The sequence below is a fragment of the Lutjanus erythropterus genome, chromosome 20 (genome assembly GCF_056507025.1).
Source record: "Lutjanus erythropterus isolate fLutEry1 chromosome 20, fLutEry1.hap2, whole genome shotgun sequence".
NCBI lineage: Eukaryota > Metazoa > Chordata > Actinopteri > Lutjaniformes > Lutjanidae > Lutjanus > Lutjanus erythropterus.
Genome location: NC_139336.1, coordinates 26,886,768 through 26,914,638, shown reverse-complemented (window position 1 = coordinate 26,914,638; position 27,871 = coordinate 26,886,768). Strand labels below are relative to the sequence as shown.

General features: G+C 41.0%; 1 protein-coding gene across 2 annotated transcripts in view; it reads right to left on the bottom strand.

Moving 5' to 3' along the window:
- Positions 1-974: 974 nt before the first annotated feature.
- Positions 975-27,871, bottom strand: part of LOC146308615 (uncharacterized) — a 61,296-nt gene continuing 34,399 nt past the window's right edge. For both annotated transcript variants that reach the window (XM_084746494.1, XM_084746493.1), the window contains exon 4: positions 975-2,010. In XM_084746494.1, the coding sequence (XP_084602620.1) occupies positions 1,818-2,010 (193 nt within the window). In that variant the 3' untranslated portion in view covers positions 975-1,817. The remainder of the gene's footprint in view (positions 2,011-27,871) is intronic.

Below are 27,871 nucleotides of genomic sequence, written 5' to 3'. Positions count from 1 at the left end.
GATGCTTTGATACTTTAAACATTCGTTTGCTGCCACGCCAGAAAAGAAAACTGCACAAGTCTCAGCTTACTGCTTATTGTCATAACACACTTTTTTTTGCATTATAAACAAGGTTTTGTCATGTTATAACAAGATATAATTAAAACAATATATTATTTATCTTGTTATAACATAAAGGTTTCATTCTATATCATGATTGCTTATTGTTATAACAATATCAGGATAATTTATGTTGTTAAAATGTGATGTTTTAACAATATAAGTTTCACATTTTGACAGGAAATGATTTATGTTATTGCAATAACTTATCACAATATGACAGGATAAATAATTTACTGGAAAACTGTTGTTATCATCAAATAAATCTGAATATCCTGATATGTTCCTTGAATAACATGAACTCATCTTGTTATAACATTAAGCTTTTCCAAGCTGAGTTTTTCAGGATTTTCAGCACATTCAATACACAGTTGAGTCCAGCGAAAACAAGCTGTAAACACACAATTATGATTTAATTTGATGTGGCAGGCGTGTTAGCAAAAAAAAAAAAAAAAAGTTATATTAAGGTGTTTGTTGCCACCTCAAGAATAAGTCCAGTATTCACTCTCCTCTCTGTTTTGTCTCCTCTCTGTTGCACTGTTTGCAGTTTGGTGCCGAGCAGGTGGTATACAGTGGATTTTTTAGAGCTTTTTCTCTGAAAACAGCTGCCTGCTGTGGCTATTAGAGTGATGAGAGTGAACCAATCAAAATAATGAGCTGAAACTCTCTATAAAGCTCCGTAAAGCCGAGGGGGAGCTGCAGATTCAGGTGATAATTCTCTGTAGGTTCATCACTACCAGCCACCCCTGTCACATTGCTTTCGCATTGCCATTTGATACAGTGTTATTATAAAAATATCAATTATAAGTAAAGTATCTCAGCACCACTACGGTTTGAAACATGCTGGAACCAGAATGAAAACACACACGAGCAGCTGTGGTAAAATACTTTTATAGAGCAGTAATCCATATCTGAAATATAGCATCCAAGCAGAATAGCTCTGATATGTACAGAACTCAACTCACTCATTTTCTCACTTTATATATGCTTTTTTTTTATGTAAATATGTCATGTTCATGTGTTTAAGTGTGTGTTTGTGTGTGTGCTGTATGTGCATGTAGACATGTGTAATAGTTTTTCATCAATTACAGTATATTAAAAGTTTTAAATACAGGTCATAATAATCCTTTTTAAATGTCTCTGGATATAAAAGCTGGTGTTCTGACCCTCATTAGTCCATTAATGAAGATGAATCCTTCCTCTCTCTGTCTCCTTTTCTCTCCGCCTATAATAAACTCTATTTATTTCATCTCTTAGAAATATTCTCTGTCCTCTCTGTTGTATTGCCTCTTGTACTTTGCCCCTTTGCCCCGTTCCTCCCGCTATATATTCTCTTTATATCTCCTAATTGCTTCCTAACTGTGAGTCATATTGTGGACTGAACTCTCGCTTTTATTTGACTTCAGCACTTTTACTTCCCTGCACCAGTATCAAACCTATAAGTGCTGAAGAGGCATTTTAAGAGCAGTAACAACATGTGCGCCCCAGTCAAACCATTCTCATCAACTCCAGCAGCAACAGCTAAAATCATAACCTTTGCACCTTTTTCTCCTCCCACAGTTTTGTGTTTGCATTTTAATTCTCCAGTTCATTCCACGCTTGTTTTTTTGTTTTTTTCTTTTAATCAAATCTCCATAGTTTATCATTTGCAGTTTTTCTAAGAAGGGTATGCAGTGCATTACAGTATCAAAACGTCTTTTGCTCCGTCCTCCGGGCGCTCAGAGGAACCAGAAACATTTCTTCCTGTTCTTCTTGGTGGTGGCAGGGGGTCGCACCGGTTGGGGGGAGTCCTGTTGGTGGGGTGCGGTGGGCTGCTGGGGAGTGGCGGGCTGTGGCGAGCCCTCGGGAGGATCGCCCACCTTCCATGTGCGTACCACCTGCCCTTCCTGCAGACGGAAGTCGTGCTCTACACTAGAAAGACAAAGAGAGAAGACCAATGCAGGAAAAAGTCAGTTATGTGTCTTTAAACCTGTAATAATTGTTTTATTTTACCACTTGGTGGCAGCAGAAACAAACTGTGAACACAATATTAGCATATCACATTTCGATACCATTTATTCCTTTCTGTTACTGTTTTGGCTAATACAGAGTACCAGTCCGATTCCAGTGTGTTCGGAAAAAAGGCTCTGTTTCAGGGCTAACACGTCACATGGTATCAGCTCAGTGCATAGACTTACGTACTTGCTGATGGCCAGTGCTACTTTTTAGGTGGACATTTCCAGACACTGGCATTGGTATTGGTATTGGAACAACCTACTTTTAAGATGACATGGTGAACTTGCTTTTTGCTTATTTACACATCCAGCAGTTACATATTATTGTTCACGTGGTCATTTCTGGCGAACGTTATTTTAGTAAGTTCTGCTTGGGAGGGTAATACTTTCCAAAAGTACAAGAACGTTGGGGGTGGACCTGCAGCGCTGCACGTTTCTAGTTACGTCATAGTTTGTGCTCGTCTTCCCGCCATCAAGACCAGTTTCATCCTAAATGGAAGAGACAATAACACGTAGACTGGACCGTAGAGAACAGGTGAAGTTCAGTTTACTTTGCACAGAAACAACAGGTAGACATGTCTGTCAGATGGCTACTTTTTACTTTTATATTTTGAGTTAATTTCTGAGTCTGTGCTTTTTAAGTTTTACTTGAGTAAAGAAGTTGAATGAGTGCTTTTGTGTGTGTTTTTTTTTAACATAACTACTTGTACTTCCACTTGAGTGAAGAATTTGTGTACGTCTGCCATTTCTGTAACTGTATCTGTCTGCCGTTTGGTGCAGCCCAAGTACTGTACAATGAGTTTTTAGAGCTTTTTTGCTGAACACAGCTGCCGATAACAACACTATGAGAGCGGTGAGAGTGAACCAAACAGTGAAGTTGCAGCCGGACAACTAAAAACTCAGAATAAAGCTCTGTAAGGCCGAGGGGAACTGCAGCTTGAGGTGATAATTCTCTGTAGGTTCCTCACTGCAGGCATATTCTTATTATTTAAAAAAAAAATCCATTATCACCACTTTAAACTTTGCAGAAATAAAGACGAATAACAGTGTGCACGGCGCTAGACAGAAAAAAGAGCTAGTGTGAAAAGCCTTGCAGAGAAGCAGTGAAGACTCCCGCAACTGCCACTTCCTGGTAGACAATAATGAAGCTGTTGACAAAGTGAATCAAGGGCTAAAACGCTGAGTATCACAGAAACGTTGCAGCACCAGGAGGGATCCCAGGACTGCAGTTGACACACACACCAAACGGAAAGTCAGCAAGGTGCATTGTCAGTCACATGACAGCGTAGCTCAGGGGCTTCGCTGCCGAAATGAGATGTGAACTCTGATGCACCTCTGCAGCGGCTATAGGTAAAGGTAAGCAATAATAAATGAATGCATCTGCAATAAAGGAATAAGGACAATATTTGCTTTGCTGAATTACTTTTGTCAGCAGTTACATGTTGGGTAAAGCTTTCCCCCCGTGAACTAACCCCCCCCCCTTTTTTTTTTTTTTTTTTATTCATTTTACTTTGCTGCTATTCTTGCTTATTATGCAGTGGCCTAGTTAGCTGGTGTTTCTCATCATCACAGCACAGATGCTGGAAATAAAGAGGACTCCCTCGGTTGAGGATACGAGGAGAGGAGTGCTGCAGAGGAAGCAAGGAGGACTGAGCTCAGCAGCAGCAGCAGTGGCAGCAGCAGGGCCTGCTGGAGTTTTCAGGCAAGAACAATGAGGACTCTCACATTCATTTCCATCTGGCTTCATAACTCCCACTCCCTCAGTCACTCAACCACTTCACTCTGGATGCCCACTAGTATTCTAATGCACACACACACACACACAAAAACAAGTGAAACATCAAACTCCAGACAGGAGCACAGTGCAGGCAACAGTACGGACAGAGTAAACAGTAAAACAGTGAGTGGGTACAAAGAGCAGTGGAGAGGATTTCTTCCCTCCGCAATATTTACAGCAGGTAGCAAAAAAAAAAAAAAAAAAAAGCCACTTCAACTAAACCTCTTTGTGGCAGCTGGAGCCGCTTCACAGCTTGAAACAAACCTCCAAAGCTGCGTAAAATGAGCCGCTAGTCACGAGCGAAGTAAGTGATGAGTCTGCTGTTCTACACTCTGAGAAATAAAGGTGCTGACTAGAACCATAAAGGGTTCCTCAGCCCGTCCCCATGAGAGAACGCTTTTAGGTTTCTGGTAAAACCTTTCATAATGTTTCCGCTTGGAACACCTTCAGAGAGTTCTGCCTAGAGCCCAGCATAAAGGGATATACCTAGAAGCATCAGTGGGAGGTTCTAACCAGAACCCCCTATGAGAGGTTCTACAGAGAGCCCTTCTATGGTGTACTCGCTCCACCCAGAAACCTCTCACTTTTCCACCTTCTGAGGGTGCCAACAAGAACCCACCCAGCAGGGTCTACCGAGAAAGGGTTTTCATTCTAGAACCCACTCAAGAGGTTCTACCAAAAACCCTTTTGTATTCCAAAGGTTTCATCCAGCACTCAGCCAGGCATTCTACAGAGAACCTTTTTTATATTCCAAGGGTTTCGTCCAGAACCCATCGAGGGGTTCTACCCCATTTCAAGGCTTTCAGCTAGAACCCAGCCAGGGTTTTCCACCAAGAACCTTTTCACGTGTCAAGGGTTTTATCAAGAACCCACTCAGGGGGTTCTACTGAGAACGCTTTTATACTGTAGTACAAATAACTCTTGATGAAATGAATGAAGAAGATGGCTGGATTAAAGGGTTCTTAGTCGTACAAAGAACTTTTTTTTTCAAAAAGAAGCAAATGTTTGTGGGTAGAACTCCAGCCATTCAGAAGGAACCCTTTTAGAACCCTTACTTCGAAGAGTGTACTGCACTGGAATGAATACAGTAAATAAAGCACTCAATTCCCGTGTCTTCACAGCCTCCCTATTTGTGCCACCATACAGCTCAGCTCCCTATAGAGCTCCCCGGTGGCTCTCGCCTTGCGTCCGCTGCGTTCCCTCTTTGTGAAAATGAATAGCCCCGGTCCACAGCCCTGCGTGATGAAGGCACATTGGCGCTGTAGGGAGCTGTCCACCCTCAACCTTAATTATCTGCACACTGAGCCCACAAACTGTGGCAGGCAGGATGCTGTGAACCTAACACACTTCTTTCCGCTGCTCCTCTCCTGCCCTCGCTGCTACGCTTTTTTTTTTTTTTTGGTTCAAGGCTACATCCCCACCTCAGGTCCTGCCTGCGGGCAAACAGGGTGTTTTACAGATGATGCAGGCCATAATATCCGTTTCAGGGGGAGAATTGCGCTGGTGTGTTGTCCTGAACTTAGCGGGGGCAGTCACGAGCTCATTCTAACACTACGGGAACTAAAATGGAAAGAAACTTGTTTTTGTGGGTATACCTCGTGTTCTGTAATAAAAATTGGATGGCTTCGAAAAACAAAGAATCGGTTTATTTAGGCTGTATTTAGAATATTTTCACTGCTTTACTTTGCCATCAGACATACTTTTCTGACAAGAAACTGCCATCATATATGCTAAATATCACTCTCTCCAAACCAACCAAAGTCTATAGGCAAATCAGTCATTTTAACTCCTAGTTGTTGGTCTACTGCTGCCTCAATCAGTTTATTTGTTGGTGTTATTGTATTACTTTGGTGAACCTGAACTGTCATTTTAAAACAGCAACGTCACACAATAACTCAAACAAACTAACAGTTTGAGACAGAAGTAGACCAGCTTCTCCTTTGTTCTGCAAGGTAAAATTACTGATTTTGTCTATGGAATTTGGTTGGTTTGCAGCGAGCAATATTTGATGTATATAACAGCGTTTTTCTATCAGAAAAGGCTGTCTGATGGCAAAGTGTTAAAAAAAGTGTAGTGCCTCATAAACTTAAAATAATCCTAAAGTTTCCCCCAGTCAAAACTGTGTTTTCCTTATTGTTACTTCACTTGGATGTTTGACCTTCACCGTGCAGAATGATGGATGAGCAGAGTTTGACACTAGAAGGCTGTTTACACATTAATCTGCTGGAGGTGTGTGTGATAGTATGAAAGTCAATCATGGTCCAATATGCAACTTAGAATCCACAAGAGCTGTCTGACATATATTGAAGAGGAGATGACAGCACACTAAGCTCCAGTGATTTTATTATCGACACTTGACCACACCAGGTCTTTCTCAAGGCAACTTCGATACAAGTGTCAGATACACATGACGCAGCTAGTGGTTATCCACAATCGGTGATATCATCAAGAAGTTTCAAGGTTATACCTGAATCCATCATAATCATTATAACAATCACAGGGCCCATGTTTACCATGTTTTTTAAAACACTTCTAGGATACTGTTTGTAACCCCATCTTTATGGTCACAACACTGTGAACTATGGGTAATTCCCTCAGGCATAGTCGGCAGAATGTGGACTTATGGAAAGTGTACATAAAGGGCTCAAAACGTCTGTGACAGAGCCTTCGTGGACTTGACGAGTTGACAGCAGGACAGCACTAAGCCCTCGCTGATAAAGTGTGAGCACACGTCAAAGTCACTGAGTCAGTGAGTGTGGACACTGGCATTGGACCAATCACAAAAAGTTAGGAGATTAAATCAAACTTTTTAATCCATTTTTTCTATTTTCTTTTTTGACACCAAGAGACCATTAAGACTAGAACTTTTAGAGTATGTTCAAAAAACATTATGTCTCAATAACCCAACTCAAAGAAGAAGAAGCAAAACACATGGGCCTGTTTTCAGTTTAGAAATTACAACAGTTTTATCGTTAGAGGTCAAAGAGAAACAACTGGATAACACAGAGAAATAAGATGTAATACAAAAAACAAGAGAGACAAGTCTATGAGACGATCTATATCCAAAATGAACTCAGGCGTACCCTTGGAACTGATCGATGATGTTACTGATTATAGATCACCACCATGTGTGGGATGTACATAGTCGCTAGTGGCGAGTTTAAGTCGAAACCACAACCGCCAGAGGTCCTTCAGTCAGGTAGACGGAGAGTAGATGTAACTTTAGACTATTTCACAAGGTAGGTGAACTTTCTTGTGGAAGAATCACATCAGACACAAATGATCAAAAAATGTCCCTGGCATTTGCAACAGACAGGTGCTGTGGCAAAAAGTGATCATCTGCCAAAAAATGATCGCCGTCCCCTTTAAAGATATTTAAGGACTGGATTGGTTACAATCTAGAACACAGACCAGGTAAAATAAAGCCATAAGGACAACTGCAAAAGATAATTTATTTCACATATATAATAATAATCATAAAGCATGTTAATTACTGGCCTAGTTTCATCAGACATACCAAACACATATAAACATTAGAGACAGTGCTTTAGTCTTGGCAATAATCATGTAATAAAAGCAGCTGTAGTCATATATAAACTGGGTGATACAATGGAAGGTAATTTTTTTGGCATTACCTCTGATTCAGTTTTTTAGCCTGGCCATGCTGGCCTAACATTACATTTCATACCTGCACAATTTCCACAAAGTTTCCACGCTCACTTTGCCTTTCCTGTCACTACATTTAAAGGAGCAAATGGGCCGTTCTCAAATGTTTTGGGCTGCATGCATGATCAAAATCATCAAAGGCAAAACTAGAAAAGGTCACTCGGTAGAGTGCAGATCTCTGCTAGGCAACCCAAAAAAAATATTTGAACGTAACCTCTTTATAATCACCAACATTTTGATTAGTAACTGTAACTTTATTACATATTTTTTCCTAGTAACAGTAACAGATAGAAATCCCCCCCTTGTTGGACTAATAAATGCATATCTTATCTTTATTATATGTAACTAGTTACATGAAAGTATCCTCCAGCACTGCTAGTATCCTGTTAGACATCTGTGTCAAATTTGAATAAATGAAGGGGTTCTTGGGATATTGTCTTCACATGAAAGGGATGACCTGAATGCCTCTGGCCATGACACTAAAAGGCGTGGAGCCATGAAAAATGTTTCTCAAGGTTTTTCAAAAATTGTGAATCACAGAGGTCCTTCAGCAAACAGTCATGCATGTGCACAAAAAAAATAATAGGCTGATTGTTTCATTGGGATATGAGAGCAGCTGCGGAAAAGCTGCAGATCCACTGATCACGCACATATACAAGCAATTTGCCCATTTTCCAGATGGCCAATCCGTCACTGCAAATAGTTATTCAAAGCAGATTATTTTAGAAGTCTTAAAACATGTCTGTCTTGTGTCTTCACATGCATGCAGCTGGTTGTTGAAACAACTGTGACCTCAGAGTTTCAGTGGGAAGGTCAAAGTGACTGTAAAGTCAATACATCAGCGTGTAAAACTTAGTATTTCTTGCTGTAAAGCTTGTGTCGGTACACTTTCCGTTCCCACTGTGTGACCTTACTTCGCACATGTTATTCCATCCTCAGAGATTTACTATATAAATCTCCTTTTTTTTTTTTTTTTTTAATCAGTCAGTTTTGGGAGACGGCGACCTTGCCCAAGAGCACTTCCACAGTGCATCTCTGGAGGGGATTGAATCAGCAGATTTGTAGTTACCACATCATTTGCCTGGAATTCAAGGTTATTGAAAACTATCATTTAAAACAATAAGAGAGAATAATCAGCAGAGCGACACTGATGCTGGAGCTTTGGGGCCAATGCAATGATGATATTAGAGGAAAAAAATGATATCGATATATGGGCTGATGCAATGATCTCTCATGATTACGCTTGTGACAAAGATATGTAATGAACACGGGTTATTTTATAGTTTAACAATAAACTTTATTGCCTGAAAATGACATCAGAGCAAAAAACAAATAAAAATATTGTCATATTGCTGCATATTTGACAATATATATGTTCGGGATGCAACAATACCGACATCTCAAGGTACGATGAGGCCATGATCAAAAAAAAAAAGTCCATGCTACAATATTTATCGCAATATTACAGAACAAAGAAAAATGGCAAAGTGAAAAAATGTCCCACTCAATATCACAATTAAAAAATGTCACGATAACGGACATGATAACATATGATGTTTGCAGTAATATTACACGGTTAATTAAATTATTTTTATCTTGTTTTATATACGGACTGTGGGTAACTCCATATCAGGGCTGGCTATTTTTATTTTATTTCAGAAGGAAAGCAGAAGTACTTTAAGTTAAAAGGAAAAACTAATTTTATAAGAACAAAAATGCTATAAAGCTCCGTGCATGAAGTATAATTCACCTGCAGTTGTTCACGCTGTATAATGAAAAATGCCATTCACTTTGGTTCAAACATTTTTCTTTCTTAAACCAGTAAACAGAAAACTTTTTCTGTTGTAGAAGTTCAATAATGGAACAAGCTGATTACAGTTGATTTTCTCTGTAAGGAAGAAAAACAACAGATACAATATTCTTTGTATTTTTTGTGATAAAAAGAAAAAAAAAAGCACTGCAGCACCTTTTCTGTTTACTGGTTTAAGAAAGAAAATCATTTGAACCATGTAATATTACTGTAAATATCGTCACAATCCGATATTGAGACATTTGTTATTGGTTATATTTGATATTATTATATTTTTACAGGGCTCAATGATAAGGCAGGCAAGTAAAATTAAAAATTAAACTGAATATCTTTGATTTTAGACAAAATAAGACATTTAAAGACATCACCTTGGACTTTGCAAAAACTAATATAGATCATTTTCACTATTTTATGACATTTTAAAGACTTTGCAGCTCATCATTAAATATGACAATTAACTTTAGACTAAAGAATAAAACATTTTTTTACTGGGACAAATGAAAACTGACTTCAGCCAAGCAGATTTCTGATCTACTTGCAGACAAATAAAAAGAACAAACTAAAATTAACGATGAATCTTGATCCCAAACACCAATATAGACTGATATAGCCGTGATAATATCAGCTGACTGATAGGCCCTAATGATCAGTAATGTTTGAAATATTATTAAAATTATTACTGGCACTGCTTGCTGTCTGTAGTACTGTAACTTTTACTGCAGTCGCAATAAACTGTGCTGGTGGTCAGAAGAAAGACCAGGAAACTTGCACCATATTGCACTTATGAGAAAAATGAGATATTAAGTGCAGTCAGATTGGATTCAAGCCAAAAGTTTGACAGGCTGAAAACAATATTCTAAACCAGTATTTTAAAATAATATAAGCATAGAGGTTGAGCGGGGCTTCATCTCTTTTTCATCCTTCCATCTATAAAACATTCATACAACAGCACCAGCAGGAGATCATCATTTCTCCTCCATCTCTCCTCCTCTGTGCTTTCGCTGAGTGGTGGAGGAGACACTTTCAGCAGAAATATAGCGGTGCAAAGGCAATCAACTCGAAATATCTTTGCAATTTTCTCTCCTATAGGCTGAATATCTTTTTTAAAAAGAGATAGAGAACATTTCATTTCGGCAGGAATTACACGAGCAGTCGATCTCTGTAGAGAGCGCCGTGATGAGGCACCACACCCATGAATGCATGTATATGCCGAAACGTGCAATACAGCAGATGAGTGTGCACGTGTGCAGGCTGCCATCTGTAACCCCACAACCCCTGAACATCCACGCACACGCACATACACAACAGCCTCCCTATTACTACCCAGGAGAACAGGCTGTACCCTGAGGTCTCACACTCCCCTCAGACTATTATTCTGAGACGGTCCCGCCAGCTGCTTGGCTGTCACACCGCGTCCCAAAACTGTGGACAGGCCGCGAAGATCTTTATTCGATACCTGCATCTACATTCAGAGTGCGCTGATTTGGGAGTGCGATGTAAACAGACGTGCGTGCACTTTTAAAAGAGTGCCACACAATCTAACGTGTAATTTATCCGGCCAGGTGTGATTCGGTTCGGCTCATCCATTTCAATAAACCCTGCAGCTGTATGACGCTGAACGCTTTTCAGTAAAGATCTTCCTCACATTCGTGCTCCGCCTCAGTTTTGTTTCTGTATTTGTGATCCAAGCTGAATTCTTGAATAATTAGCTGTAGTTTAGCCTCTGTGCCAGTCTCATTTTCTTATGGCTCTTGAGGCAAACGTTAACACAAATAATGCCTTAACTACAGGAAAAGTAGAGGTGTGTGACACAGAGGGTCCACAGCAAATCTGGGCTTTCTAATTCATGATGAAAATAAATTGGTTCACTCTGGGAAAGTTTGTTTATACATTAGTAAATGTTAAATAATGTTCCTTTGCTGTTGCTTGGGAAGTTGCACATTAGCCTAAGGGCTTAAATATACCCCATATTTATGCCTGTCCCTGGTAGGGAAACCAAAAACCTAAACTAAAACCAAAACTTGAGTGACTGTATGATGAAAAATAGGTCCAAACATGTGGAGCACACGTACGAACGTCTCCACGTCCTTGATCATCACGTTAGTTACGTCATTTTTTTTCATCTCTTGTTATGGCATTTTTGGTCTTACAAAGTTTTGTTCTTCTTGTCATGTCTTTATTGTAGTTTCATCTTTCTCGCCATTTTTCATCTTGTTGTTATGTCTTGTTAACATTGTTTGTTGTCTTGGTACATTGTTTGCAGTGTCTTGTAACATCTTTTTTGTCTTGTTACATTGTTTTTCCACTTTTTCACTGACTCTTTTTCACTTTTGCGCTTTTGCACAAATAGGCCCAAACATGTAATGTAATGTAATATAAAAACACAATTATTTGGACCCATTTTTCAACTGATGAGACTGTGACAGGATTAATTAAATTAATAATTAAGCAAATAATTAACAGATTCATCTACAATGACAATAATCATCAATTGATGCCTTAATATCAATACTGTCACAAATGAGAATTGAAAGCATTTCAAATATTTCAAGTATTGTTTTCCAAAAGTTTGCAGCTTTGATGGAGAAAGCTGAAATTCACTGTATCAGTGCTGAAATACGCAGCTTTGATGGTGGTGCCAAAGGAAAAGTCAGCCAATCATCAAAAACTCGGTAGGATTTGTCCCCTGGGAACCATGAATGCTTGATCCCAATTTAATGACAATCAGTTCAGGTTCTGTTGAGATATTTCAGTCTGGGCTGAAGTGGTTTGCAGACAGCACATGCTAGCATGGCTTAAAAAACCATCCTGAGACAGTGACTCATGATGTTTTTGAAGAACGTCTATCTGTGATCAATATAATTAAATCAGTGTGTCAGGATGACAGGCTGAGCTTCACATAATTAAGTTGTGATCATGAGAAACTGTCTTACATCTAAAGATAATGAGACAATTAAGGTGTGATCTCGAGCTAGACACCCAGTCAGCTGGTCTAAAATCAAGTTTTGTCGCTGTCAGGTTCTCTTTATCGACAGCTGGCTGAGGCGACGTCTGTCTGATTGATTTGAACCGATTGTGATTGAAGGAGGTTCGACTCCAGAGAACCCACAGAGCAATCAGGGGTTCTATTTTAGAGAAGAACACAGGAATCACTAATCCTCACTCTTAGAAATAAGAGTTCCAAAAGGGTTCATCTTGAAAGAACCATTTGATTCTGAAACCCCCTTTTTTAAAGTAAGGGTTCATCAAGGGTTCTTTGTAAAACTAAGGGTTCCATTAAGCAACCCTTTTCATCAAAAGAACCCTTTTCAGAAGAAAGAGTTCAAAGAGGATTGTTGAAATCCTCTTTCATAAAGGGTTTATCAAGGGTTCCTTGTACCACAATATTAAAGGGTTCTTGGTAGAACCCCCTGGGCAGGTTCTTGATAAAAAAAAAACCCCTCAAATATAAAAGGTTATTGGTAGAACCCCCTCAGTTGGTTCTAGATAAAAACCATTGGAATATAAAAAGGATCTTTGTAGAACCCCTTGGATGGGTTCTTGATAAAACCCCTGGAAAACAAAATGGTTCCTGGTAGAACCCCTTGTGTGGGTTCTTCATAAAAACCCCAGAATTGAAAAGGGTTCTCACGAAAACCCTGTGTGAGTTATTGATGGGAACCCCTGGAATATAAAAGGGTTCTTGGTAGAGGCCCCTCTGTGGTTTCTTGATAAAACCCCTTAGAATATACAAGGGTTCTTGGTAGAACCCCCTGGAATATAACAGGGCTCTTGGTCGACCATTCTGAGTGGGTTCTCAATAAAACCCCCTGGAATATAAAAGTGTTCTCGATAGAACCCAGTGGTTAGGTTCTGGATTAAACTCTTAGAATACAAAGGGGTTCTGGGTTCTTCTTCTGGGTGGGTTCTTGGTAGCACCTTAAGAAGGTGGAAAGGTTCTGGGCAGAATCTCCAGAGAGAGTTCTGGCTGGAACCCTTACATCATAGAAGGGTTCTCTGCAGAACCTCTTAGAGGGTGTTCTGGGTGAACCCTTTTACAAATGGATCTACATATAACCTTTGTGTTGGGTTCTGGGCAGAACTCTCTGAAAGGGTTCCAAGTGGAACCAGGAGCCAAAAAGGGTTCTCCTATGTGAACAAACCCAAAGAACCCTTTACAGTTCTGGTTGGCACCTTTATTTCTAAGACTGTTTAATTTCCACACCTCCATTCATCTCGCTCTGAGCGGCCTGTTGAAAACCTCATCAAGAAAACCGAAGACGCGTTCTTCACTAACAAGATCGCGGACTGAGGCGAGAACCAATAGAAACCGGTGTCCGCCGCAGGCCGAGAACGTCGCAGTCAAAGTATTATTTCAGTTTGTATCGCTGGGAGGAGACGGTGTGACGGAGAAAGAAAAGAAAGACGCTGTAAACACGACGATACCTCGGGGACACATCATCGTATGATTTATGCGATCCACGTAGGGTTTGACTATGCGATATAATTTATGCTAATCATCGGATGCTAAAAGCTTAAATACACATCACCGGCAGTCAGATCACATTACACCACAGAACCTCTCAGCACAAGACAAGAACAATATACTGTATTGAAACTATGTGTGCGAGGATACAAATGTTTTCAAGGTCAGTATATTTGGCTTCATAACTAAGTGCCGTGCTGCTTGGCAGACATTCAGAATAAACAAAGGGAAACCTGTTGTGGAGGATTTTAAATAACGTAACCTTGTTGTAGCCTGAATGTTACAGCCTCCATCCCTGTCCTCTCCTGCTTGCATCTTTTTCTTTTTGTTCCATTGTGTGATAATGAATGCCAAATATTTACATTTTCATAGCAATTACCCAGATAGATTTTACTAATGTGACCTTATTAGCGACCTCTGGCACTTTCCACAGAGCTTTGTTTTTGAAAAATCAACAGCACAGCCGTTCCCAGTGAGAGGAAGGGAACACTCTCACCTTGTATTTCTCTCCGTCGCGCGCGGATAAATAAAACAAAATGTTGTTTATTGAAGAGACCTGGCAGGTTTAAGATCAGAGAAAATCCGCTGCATCAAATAGCCTGGTAAATAAAGAGCAAGTGAGGTTAAGATTGATTACAGAGGAGGCATAAGCTAGGGATGAGGAAATAAAAGCAGATGTAGGCCAGGAGCTTATAGTCCCCATCAGAGTTAGCCTGTACCAGCTTAAGACTTGACCCGCTATTGTGGTGTAACTCTCAGTGCTTTGTTTACTCTGCAGAGCCCATTGTGCCATGGGAAGATGCTGTACAAAGTGTATAAATGAGACAAGCTTGCATAAACTGAACCGGCAGCCAAAAGCGAGGCTGGCAGTCCCGAGCATCCAGGATCTTTCTCTGCTCTGTGGGAGAAAAGCTGTCTACTGTGAATTCAGTCTCATTACTGGTTTAGTTTGGGAGTCCACTGTGCACGCACGCTGCTAACACGTAACTGCTCCTGTCAGTAGCCGCTTTCAGCAACCTGATTACCGAACGTAGCGGAGGTAGCGGTGTCAACACATCATGTGTCGCTGCTGACGGGAAAAAAAAATCTTCAAAAGGCTCGGTTCAAGAAATGAAAGAAACGAGACAAGATGGTGAACATTTCACTATTCAGAGAGTTACTGTAAATGATTCCTTAAACCTGCAATGACTAATTTTTTTTGTCACTTGTAGGGCAGCAGAAACAAACATATGCAAAGCAATAGGTAGAATAGGAAAATATGCATGCTTTCTTTTTGGTGGCAAGTTAGATGAAGAAATTTATACAGCTCTTAGAGCCAGCACCAGGTTAGCTTAGCTTAGCATAAGGTGGTTTTACAGGTGGTTATGTGCCAGGCTATGTCAGATGCAGAGACCATGACAGTTCATTTTTTGGTGTATGCTGAGTTAATATAATTATATTTTATAATATGTCGGTGAGAAATGTTGATATGCCCGCTCTTCTTCCGCCTCTTCTTGTCTTAGCATTTTCTGCATTATTTTACCTGCTTGCAAGCTTGCTAAAGTGTTAGCCTCAGTGACTTCAAGACACTGACTGCTCTGGCATCCATGTGCCGTTGCAGAGTAGTGGCGTTCTCATGACTTGACCATTTGGATGAATCAGAACTACAAGCTCACAAGTTCCATTCGAAGGCAGCATATTTTTTGGACAGGTGCAGGCTGCACCTGCCCAAAAGTGGTCATTGTAACACTTTGGTTTTTGCACGGATTAAACAAACAAGATAAAATCTGTTAAAGTGTGATTTTGTTACATTTATACTGAGCCAGACTAACTGTTTCCACCTGTTTGCAGGCTTTATGCTAACCTGAGCTAACCAGTTGCAGGCTGTGGCCTTATATTCAACAGACAGACATGCAAGTAGCATTAATCTTCTCACATAAAGGCCTGTATAAACTCCTAAATGGACGCATACATGGACAGCTGTGGACATCATGGAGTCCACTTAGCAGATGGATTCCACACATGTGCAGATGGTATTCTGTGGCTCTAGTTTCAGTCACCACCCACTCCTTTGGGTAATATCTGGCTTTAGTCGCTAAATGCTCTACTATGTTCACTCGCTAGTCACTAACCGTGACCCTGTTCACACCACTGCATTGACATGCATCTTGGGTGATCTGATCACAAGTGGACAGCTCTGAGTTGAGGTGTGAATGCACCCAAGACACACAGAAGATGCACTGATATCCATTCGCTCAGACCACATTCAGAGGCCTGGGTCGCATATGATCACATTCTTTTAGCAGTGTGTCATGGGCCACATGGAAGCATCACGCACTCAACTGTAGTCTTCTGTATCATATTAAGTGGCAAAAGAAGAAGAAGGACAAGAGGAAGGAGGAGATTTGTGTTTGCCTGGAACACACCAAGGAACAGAACCGGTCTGGTGTTTTGATTTTGCCTGTGTTCTATTGTCTTTGCAAACCTCTTCTTTTAATTTCAGGCAGACTGGGCCTGGGAAGTGCATTGCTGCTTTCCACCAGTTAAAAACAACACATCTGGTCTTTGCAAATGGAAATGATGCATGTGTTTATTTGCATACAGAGTGGGGAAGTGAGATCGGATCACAAGTGGTCACTTGAGAGGCATGCAGACACGCATCCCAGTGCCAGGTGTGAACTGACGTACTCGGAGCTGTCCACTTGTGATCATCCAAGACGCATGTTCATGTCAGGTGTAAACAGGGCATGTGTCTGTTTGTTGCTTGGTGTTGGACAGATATTGTACAGTGGGCTTTTAGAGCTTTTCTTTACTGTAGAATTGCAGGACAGAAAACCACAACAATGAGCTGAAACTGCAGAGTTGGGCGATAAAGACAAGTCTGCAGTTTGCCTATACAGTGTTGTTTCTCAGCCACTGAGCAGGAAAGTTTGAGCTAGCATGGCTAACCTCCCCCCGTTACTGTCGGCCATGAACTGCTGAGCATGTCACTGCAATTCAGACGAGCTGTAAGTCTGAGCATAAGCACAGTTTCAGCGCAGTTAAACCCAAGTCAGAGCAGATCTGTGTCGACAATAGCTGAGTGCTGGCATTGAGAAAATTGGACCAAATTTTACTGTTCGGCCTCCTGGGGCTGTTGTGGGCCAAATTTAGTGCAACATATGTGATGAGGTGTGCTTACCCAGTCTGTCCTAACATTCAAGCCAGGATTTTTCCTCAGCACCCACCCACAATGAATACTTATCCAACACTCACGGGTAGACACAGAAGTGCTGCAGAGTTTTCCTCTTACTGGGAATTTTTTCTCAGTTATAATTTGTTTATTGCCATGATAATGAACCTCGGCTGAGGTGAATTAGAAGGGAAAAGGTGATGGCTGGTTGCACGCAGTACCTGTTTGTCCTCAGCACCACTGAGGTATTGAGTGTTAGCTGCTGGAGCGGAAGGCTCTGATGGATGAGTAGCTATTGAGGAGATCTGAGAGAGAGAGGGGTGTGACGGCAGGGTGGCAGCTTGCCACCTGAAAAAAACAACACCTAGCAGTTAGGATCCATCCATCTTTATCTCTGTCGCACCCATTCATAAACACACACTAACATACTGAGGCTTTCTTTGTGTGAAGGAGGTGTGCGTTCCTTTGTTTCACCTCTCTAGTGTTTGGAGGTGGGACGGATAATGACAGTCTCGAGGGGTAATGAAGATTTAGGGCGAAGGTGAGCCGTGGGGAGGATTGTTGAAGATCTGTGCATGGATGCAGAAAATAGGGAGCAGATCAACACCAATGTTTATCTCAACCTTTCTTAAATGGGATTTTCTTGGATGACTAAAGAGGTCAGAAGTATATGACAGACCTATTTAACAGAATAACAGTAGTTTGTTTTGTTTTGTTGCTTCTAGGTTTTGCACCTGGAGATAATGTATTTTTAAAAGCAGCTTTTGTATCCAAAAGATTCGTAGATAATTAGGTAAAGAAAAAAATGAGGAAATTAATAAATCCCCAAAGTCTCTGGGTGATTTAAATTCGCATCTGCATGTAAATTATTCATCCACAATGAATTAAATGTGTAAATACACAGGACAGGAAACACCATCTGCTGATGAAGACCATGTGATGTGGATGAAGGCACCAGGAAAACGCTGGTACGTGGACCTTAGATATTCTTGTATATAAAGACAGTACCTCTTTTTAATAAGTTACCCTTTGGGACCTATAAAGGGGTTGTAAGTGGTAACTAATTGTGTTAACATTGCTGTCATTTACTAATACTTATAGATCAGAAATTTTAGACGTTTTAAAAGTTCATTTTGTTCACAAATTGATTGCGGTCAGGATGCCGTGCAGCTCTTTTCTAGAAATGAGTGGTCACCAAACACACTCACACATCTGCAAACCTCTGCAATCAGGATATTGTGGCCAGTGTATGGTGGTGTTGCCACATCTGGTCTATGACTATTGAAATATTAAAGCTTGCGGTCTGCTCAGATCGTGACTTGCTAAAAATGTCCAAATAATGAGCTGGACACATAGGTTGAATCCCTATTTAATAGACAATCTATGGTGGAAGTGAGTGGTTTTCCCCACGCCAGCTTCCTCTCCAGACTTGAGGAAGCTCAGGCAGGATGCAGGAACACTGCAGGAGCGCAAGACGAGTGCAACATCATAAACTGACAATAACAAGTGTAGGACAAGTCCTAGCTGATCAGCTGTCAATGTAAAGCTAAGCCTGTTATCCTAAAAACAAAAGCCCACTGGCTCTGAAAATACACACTCTGGATTCGGAGTTAAGTGGCTGCCTGCCTAATTATAGTTTACGTTATAAACATCTACTCCCTTCTAAAAGATTATTAATGATTTCTTACCACTCATAAACAGACACTTAGTCATCTGGCAAATGTTCAGCATTGATTTGAACTCTGATTAACATGAAAAGAGCAAACTAAAACAGTTACTCTGGTGCAGAATAGACATTTTAAAATAGGACACTGAAGGGAGGGAAGGGAGGATTTTAATTTAACACGTTTCCTTAATCTCTGATGGCATATCATGGTAATTTCATGATTACAGTAAAGTTAAATAATAATAAATTACAGATCTCCTTTAACCTTCAGTGAAGCAAATAGTTTCCACTTAACCTCACTATAAGTTGGTGCCATAAGCGATATTTAGACAACAGTAAGTGGGAAACATATTTCTCACATTGCATTCAGTGTTTAATATCTCATCTATCGATGATCTCTGATAATAACATGAGCACGGTGCCAAAGCAGGGAGGAGATTGAGAGTGGGTGCCAGTGGAAGAGCTTTAGGGATCTAATTTAGCTGTGGGTGTGATTCTAGTGTGATTAGTATTTATATGACACATCATCCACATTAGGCAGTGCTTCCCTGTTCCACATGCCACTCTTGATCTTCCTCTCTCCTCCCCGTTTCAAAGACATGGCACATCGGTGATGGGCACCATCTGGCACTCACTGTTGGCACGAGTTCGGCTCTGTGATTATTGCCAAACAGCATGAACAAGGGTTCTCGCTCTCCCTCTGTTTCACACCCAGCCCTATATCTGTCATTTCTTCACGCAAACAAACTCGTGAGTGGATGGATACACATTTGTAAGGACTTATAACGATTTTACGCTTCCACGTCTCCAGTGAATGGTCTGGTTTTTCAATGTATGCACTGCTAACACGTCACATACCACGGTATGTTTTTTTTTTTTCGTCACTGTCAGCGATGTAAAAGAAAAACAGAGTATAAGGGAACAAATCATACTCCTGGTTTCTGTTTTCTTGTTTCCTCGCTGTGAAAATCTCGTGCCCCTGCTGGCTGAACGTTTCCTCTGTGTGGTTTCATATGAATGAGAGTGAGGCCGACAGTGTATTTTCTCCTCCTCCCCTGCGAGACGCCTGTTGCTCCGCGGCTCAGCCCTGAAGTAAAGATGGATTACTGCAGAAGAACTGCCTGCCCTGCCCTTTACACATTTCACACACACCACTTCTCCATTATCAGCCTCATCCACGGGGGAAGCGCTGCGCATGTGCTCACACACACACACACACACACACACACACACACACACACACGCGCAGGTCTGAAAGCTCTGACAGGGTTGTTAGCAAAAGGTCAGTGTCAAGAATCTGACAAATCTTTCTTTAGAGAAACCAGAACCTCTCATATCCAGTTAAACTGAAAACACACCAGCTCTTATTTTCCTCTCTTGTTTCCCTTCTAACAGTTTCTATTTATCTCCGTCTCTCCCTCCCTGTTTCTTTCTGTCTATTTTTGGTTTAAGATGCACAGCGAGGAGGAAATCTGGTCATGTTCCGATCAATTTCCTGTCAGATATGGACAACCTGGCGATTTGAAGAATCAGAGGAAAGCAAATCCAGGCTCTGCAGTCAGAAGATTATCCCGGTGTTGCTTAGCTGGAGGGACTTAACCCTCAGGATTCAATAGGTGCATTATTGACTGATTGGTAAGCTGGGTGGTGTTTGATTAGTGTCTAAGACCGATACAGTTTATTTGCTTTCTTTAAGGCAGTGGTTCTCAAACTTTTTCTGGCATGCCGAAAAGTTCACACCCCACACTCCACATTTTTTTTTTATCATTACCAGTGATTGGCAGCTAATAAAAAAGGATCCAAGTCCCTCATTGTTTCGTTATTTAAATAATTTTATTATGAAGAAGCAAAATCAAGATATGTCGGGTTTTCATAAGCAGTAACTTAGCACAACTGCTATCGAGGCGAAAGGGAACATGAAACAGTAAAATTAAAGCAGGTACAAACTAAACTTCGAACCACAGAGCTTCAGTTAGAAGCTACAAAAGAACTGAGAGCTGAACACAGGCACTTTTAAACATGCCTCTCTCTGTTCTCCAGCATAGTAACAAGACGGGGGTGAAAGAAGGATCATCGCAGGTTGGCGAGATGTGGCTGCAGCCCACTTGGAGGTGGGTCCGGCGCGCTTTGGCCCCACTCCAGAGACGGCCCATCTCGGGTGCGACCCAGCACAGGTTCGGCAGGGTAAAAGTGGTATATGAAATGCTAATCAGCGCGGCACAGTTTGACTTGGTGCAGCCAAAAGTTGCGATGGAAAAGTCCCACCGGGTTGAGAACCACTGCTCTATACTCCACAATGTTTGGAATCTATTTGTTTTTGATATTATCATATTTTTCATATATCCATAACCCTTTTATTACCATTCACTGTTGACATTTTTCCAAAAAATACCCATTCAGTGTTTCATTCTGCCATTTCCTTCATATAAAGTACTTTATACCTCTACTTATCTACCTCTCCCACGACGGATTACATTCTGATGCATAAGGGACTTACAGGAAATGCAACTCTGTTACCTATAAATTACGTTTATGCACAGGTGATTTGCAGCAGCGAATGTGTTTTGAAAGAAACATAATGCCACCCAGATGACATTTTTCTGTAATGTTTCTGGGGAAATATCGTTGAGGATGTATTTGCCAATAAGTTTCTGCAGACCACATCAGTAAAATGTTACAGTGACAATGTATTTCATTTGGTTTCCCCACAATATGTCTTGCAAAACAATAACTGCACAAAACATTAAAGAGAGAATTGATTCTTGAGTCTAATTACCAGGTTTTCAAATCCATGCCACCAACTCAAAGTGTCTGTATTTGACGACCTGGGAAAGAGACTCAACAATAACTCATTGTTGATTAATCTTGTGATTATCCTCTGCATTAATCGATGTTGTTTGGTCTATAAAATGTCAGAAAATTGTGAACAATGACGATCAGTGTTTCCCAAGGCCCAAGATGAGGTCCTCAAATGTCCTGTTTTGCTCACACCCACAAAATATTCATTTTACTGTCATATGGGAGTAAAGAAACCAGAAAAGGATAAGATATTAGATAAGTTTTACTTTTTTCCTAAAGAAATCACCAATTAATCAATTAATTAATTAATATCATAATTGATTCAATCAATTATTCGCTGCAGCTCTAATAAACTTTGGCATGTTTTTTATATTTAGGTACTCACAGCTCTGCTATGTTGAGCATTTTACATGTGCTCATCGCTTTCTCAGCGTGATTTTATAGTTTGGGTTAGTTTTATTTTGTGTTTTGGTTGATTTTATTTCATCCCATCTGTTTTCTGTGTCACCTGGTTTTTATTAGTTGATTAGATCTTTGTGTATTTAGTCCTTGTGTGTTTCTTTGTGTCTGTCCTGGTTTGTCTCCATCTTTAGTCATGTTTCCTGCGCCAGTCTTTTCCTGTGCTTCGGTTAGTTGTCTGTTTCATGGTCTTTGAATTTCCTGCCTGCTGCTTTGGATTTTGTTTGCCTTTTGGGCTGTTTTCTGGTCTGTACCTGTTCCTTCCTGATCAAAGTCTAACCTATTGATTCTGCTGGGCACGGCACATCTGCACCACGGTTCTGATCCGTCCTCCACACAGCTGCATGACCCACCAGCAGCTATTCAGAAGCCAAAGTAGGCAATTTAGCTTGATAGTATCTTTTTTTGCCTGTTTTTATGATCACGAGTTTGCACGGGGTGTTTTATTTTGAAAACTGATTGGACTCTCTATGCCGTTTCTGTGTCTGACTTCCTGCCAGCTCTGTCAGCTCTGTGCAGACTGACGCAGCGTCCGTCGAAAATAGACTTGGCGCATATTTGAAGCGGAGCAGAGCAGAGAGGCTCTCCTGGCGTTTCAGCACTTCTGCTGGAATTACAAGCATCATGCAAAATGGCAACGATCAGCTCCGGCATATGTGGCGCAGCCATAACGGGACACAACCGTGCCAGTGAAATCAAGCTGTAAGCCTATTGCTTTTTTGACACTGATGTTCATTAAATCATTTACAGTGCACCAGCTCTGCCTCTGTCTGCGTTTTGGGTCTGTCCTCATGTTTTTTGCTACGGTGCCTGAATGCAGGATTTCCTCGAAATTTCACCTTTAAAGTCGCAGGAAAATCACAGTTTTAGTTTCACCAGGAAAAAGTCAAAAGTGTCTATAAGCATGAGAGTTTACGTATTTACTTTAACATTTAACCAAAATCACAGTTTTTCCACTAACATTAACCAAAGTGTTTTTGTTGCCTAAACCTACGCAGGACTCAGGATGTGAATCCTGGTCTCCAGTGTCAAACTCCTGCACTTTGTATGCCCACCATCCACCCAGACAGCCTCCCGATGAGTCACGTAGCGCTTCCTACTCTTCTTAAACATAATCCAGGCAGCAATTTTGATACAAAGCATTTTCCTACAAACTGTAATTGAAAAAACAATCGTCTGTCTGCTGTTTGGTGCCGAGCAGGCAGTGTACCGCTGCTTTTTTAGAACTCTTTTGGTGATAAGAGAGTGAACTAAAACAGTGAAGTTTACTGCCGGACAGCTAAACAGTGAGCTGAAAGGAGCTGAGGATTTGGGTGATAACTGTTGTCAATATAATGCAAACTCCTTTCCCCTGTCACTTAAAATATTAATAATAAAAATATTTATTGTAGACACTTTAAATAGGGGAGGATTGTGGTTAAAGTGATTGTTGAGATTATATAATGTTAGGTTGTATGAGGCACTTATCGATAGTCACTGTAATAGCTGTAATAGGACTGCTGTTATTGGGGTCAACAACAAAAGGTATTTTAGCCGTTTAAAAAAGGTTCACCTAAAAAAATCAATATCACTTTAGGTGTACGCTATATTTATAAGATTTACACCACTTTGCTGTCAGATAGCCATTTCTGACAGAAAACAGCTGCTATTTAAGACAAATATCACTTTCTCCAACCCAACCAAACTCCATAAGTGAAACTGACAATTTTACTTGGCAGAACATGGGTGTTGCTGATCCACTGCTGCCTCAATCTGTTAGTTTCTTTTTGTTATTGTGTGACTTTGGTGAATTCAAACGATCCTTTTAAAACACCAAAGTCACACAACAGCAAAACGTTGAAAAAAAAAAAAAAAGCGTTCTGCAACATAAAATGACTGATTTTCCTAATGGAGTTTGGTTGGTTTGAAGAGAGTAATATACGACTTATATAATGACTGTTTCCCGTCAGAAAATACTGTCTGATGGCAAAGTAAAGCAGCGAAAATATTCTAAATATGGTGTACACTTTAACTTATACACAAAGGTTCATTGCTCAGCTCGTGTGCTTGCAGACTGTTGGTAATAAACCGACTATTGATAAGTTGCTCATACAACCTCAAACATCCGAACTATCCCTCTGACATAAAGGCAACATGATTTGAAACAGCAGCTGCACACTGAACTTTAGAAGAAAAGTCCAGTGTGAACATAACCTCTGTAGATACTGCACTGCCTGATTTGTTTTTTAAAGCTGCTTTTAAAATTCATATTGCGTCTTCTCTGTCTGTTACACAAACAGACACACATAGGTTTCTTCTGTCGCTGTAATATACTTTGTTGTTTCTTCTTTCTGTCTCTTTTGCTTTGTCGCGTCTTCAAATACAGATGCACACTGCCTCTCCCTTCTTCTCTTAACCTCTGTATTTTCCCGGGAATTCATTTTATATTCTATTCAGTCAGGTCTTTTCTCTCCCTGTTATGATAATGGCAGAGAATTGTCAATGTTTAATGAATGGCTGGAGGCTGGATACAGGTTCAGAAATATCCCTGTGACCGTGAACATGAGAAGTTCATCTATAATTTGCTCACACATCGCCGTGTTTCAGAGGAGCTTGGCTCAGCGTGCGCACACCGAGGCACGGATTTATTTTGGACAAGTTCGTGCTCATTTGCGCACACTGTAAACTCTGGGTTCGTCCTGGAGGGCTGAGGTTCTACCCAGGACCATCTGCTTCTGAAGAACCCTTGTCTGAACATTCTTCGAAATACTAAGAACCCCGTTCATCCGTGGAACCCTCGTTTTCAGCCTGGTTTGCAAAGACTGAAAGCCTTACATTTGTCAAGTGTTATCTTTAAATAAAGAAAGGGTTCTCAGTAGAACCCCGTGGGTGGCTTGGAATTCAAAAGGGGTTTTGGCAGAATGCTGTGGGTGTGTTCTTGTTATCACCCTGAGAAGGTGGAAAAGTTTTTGATAGAACCCCCAGAGAGGGTTCTGTGTAGAACCACTCATAAGAGGTAATAAGTGGAACCTTCCACAGATTGTTCTGGATATAACTGTTAATGCTGGGTTCTAGGTGGCGCCTTCTGAAAGCATTCCAAACGTAACCTTTATAAAAGGTTCTACCAGGAATTAAAAGGGGTTCTCCTATGGGGGCAAGTTCAAGAACACTATATGGCTCTAGTTAGGATTTTTATTTCTAAGAGTTAAACCCTTGAAATTTGTCAAATGTAAACTTTAACTGAAGAAAGAGTTCTCAGTAGAACCTCCTGGGTGGGTTCTAGATGAAACCCTTGGGATATAAAGCGTTCTCAGTAGAACCCATTGTGTGGGTTCTGGATGAAGCCCTTGGAATATAAAAGGGTTCTCGGTAGTACCCTTAGAACGTAGAAAGCTTCTGGATAGAACCCCCACAGAAAGGCACTAAAAGTGGAACTGTTATATTTGGTTTCTAGGGGGAACCCTCTGAAAGTGTTCCAAGCGGTACTGATAGGAACAAGCTGAAGAACCCTATATGGTTCTAGTTACCACTTTTGTGTCTGAGAGTGTGTCCACGGTGCAGATGTTGGTCTCCCTGAGTAAACTGAGCACAGAAACATGTCGGGTTCTGCTTCATTTGGCCGCAGAGGGGAGAGCAAAGCTGTAAGTAGCTGCCGAGGCAATCTTTCCCTCTCACCTCCTCCCTGACGCCGCTCTCACCCCTCTTTCCTGCTGCTCCTGCGAGTTTGCACCACTTCTCCTCATCCCCATTTAGGTGTGAAATGTATTTATATTCAAAGCGCAGAAAAACGGGAGAAACGGGGAGGGAGAGCGCGGAGGAAGTGACACAAGCAATCTACTGGAAAAGGCGCCTCTTTCTGATGTCTGTGGAGTACCGTATTCCTCTGGATAAAACCAGGACAATGAGAAGCTGTCAGTAGCTGTGGGCCAGCGTCGGAGCCGTGTGGAGACTATTTGAATTGGACTGCTATGCTCTTCTGGGCCACATGAGAAAGTGAATCAAAGGCGGTGAAAGGAAACGTGAGCCCAAGCTGAGAAGTGGCACTCTGGAGACGTGGAAGTAGACAGAAGCACATTATAGAGGGCAGGAGTAGCGTGAATGAGGGCTCCACGCACCACAGCCCACTGCTCTTAACACCGCCGTGAGTGACAGCAAAGACACCATACATTGTTCTTACTAGATTCTGCACTTTGGAGTACGAATTCTCCATATTCCCTTGACTCAGAAGCGCAAAAAAACATGTTATTTCCCTACACGCTGTTAAGAACTTTTCAAGTGTTCAATTAATTCTCATCAGGCTACATTATACTACCTATTTAACCATGCAAGACATGCAGCTCCATCACAGGGATCTATGGGACAAACGTGTCTGGCAGCCGTCCTTCACCCTGCACCGACCGAGCCAACGGAGAGATGTCTCCAGGTCTCCTTTAACACTATTATTACTTTTTAAAATCTTTTAAAGCCGCTGTGATTAATTTTTAATGTGGATGAATATTTCACTGCACACTAGAGTTGAGCATTTGTTAAAAAAGAAAGAAAGACGGAGAGAGGAGAAGAGTACGGAGAGTGAACGAGGGATACGTGGTGAGATATTAAGATGCATGAAGAGTCATCCCAAATTTGCTTCCCCGTGCCCAGTCTCCGGAGTCTCTTATGCTCCACCAACTCACTCTCTGGTCCGGTCTATCGCAATCGAAGGACAGCGTGCGAGTATCCAGTCCTGTCATGCGATGTCGTGTCAGTGGAGATGTGCGTCAGGAAGCGCTGATTCATGATGGGTGTGTGGTGAGAATGGCGAGTGATGAGTTGTTACTGTAGGCGCTGTCACAAAATGTTCGTCTCAAGCCCTCCCAATGGATCAGTCTGTGGCCTTTGTCCTGTGAGAGTCTCTGTGAGACTCAGTGGAGGAATCCTCCACCCAGGCTCGGGGAATATGTAACGGAGACGCATAATTAGGATCTAAAAAAAGGTGACTGCTCTCTGATATAGTTACAGAAGTAAAAAGATGGAAGATTAAAGGATAATTTAGGAAAAAAAATACATTTCTAAAATTATACACCACACACATATTGACGAATTGACAAATTTCCCCACCTTCTCATTATCAGAACCTTTTAGGTTTAGGTTTTTAGTCCACGAAACACTGCTGAATCTCTCAAACAATAAAGAATAAAAGAAAAAAAACATCAAATGCCTCCATGCTGCTCGTCTGGTGCAATCCAAGCCTCGTAAAGTTGACTGAAAAATGTTGTTTACATCATTTTTTAGCCTGAATCTTCACTGTAGATCCTCAGCTTGGAGCCACGTTCATGTGCACATACACACGGTCTGAAATGGGTTTTTGTGGTGTGACGCCAGATGAGCAGTAGTGGAGCTTTTTTCTATTTTTTTCAGTTGTTTTTTTTATGTTTGAAAACTGGTCACCATTCACTTCAATTGTTCGTGAGATTCTGCGACGTTGTTTTCCTGTGAAACTCCGGCAGTGTTGTGCGACCCTCAGTCAGAATGAGGGTGAGTAGATAATGACTGAATTTTCTTTTGTGGGTGAACTATCCCTTTAAGGAAAGTTTAAAAGCAAAGGGGCATGCATTTTGCAAAATCTGCCAGATCAGATTTCTTTTAGGGGCACGGTGAAAAATAAATGAATGAAAGAGAAGTGCTGAATATTAGTTCATGGCAGACTTCACACCAGAGGGGCAAATTATTCTGTATTCTTTTCCTGAGAATTAAAGGGTCAATTAGTATTTAACATACAAGTGCCGCTGCACTGTACTCATTATTTTGTTATTTTTATTCCTTAAAAGTCACCAGAATCCAGGAAACATTCTCTGAAACTCCAATTTTTGTTGGTTTCCTATTTTTTAGGTCTTCAGGTTGGCAAGTATGCACAAATCCTGCCACTAGGGGGCTCTATTACATTAAAACAATAACAAAGACGAAGTTGAGGATGTCATGAGGTGGCGTGGGATCATGGGGGTTGTTATCTTCACTTTAAAAAAAAAA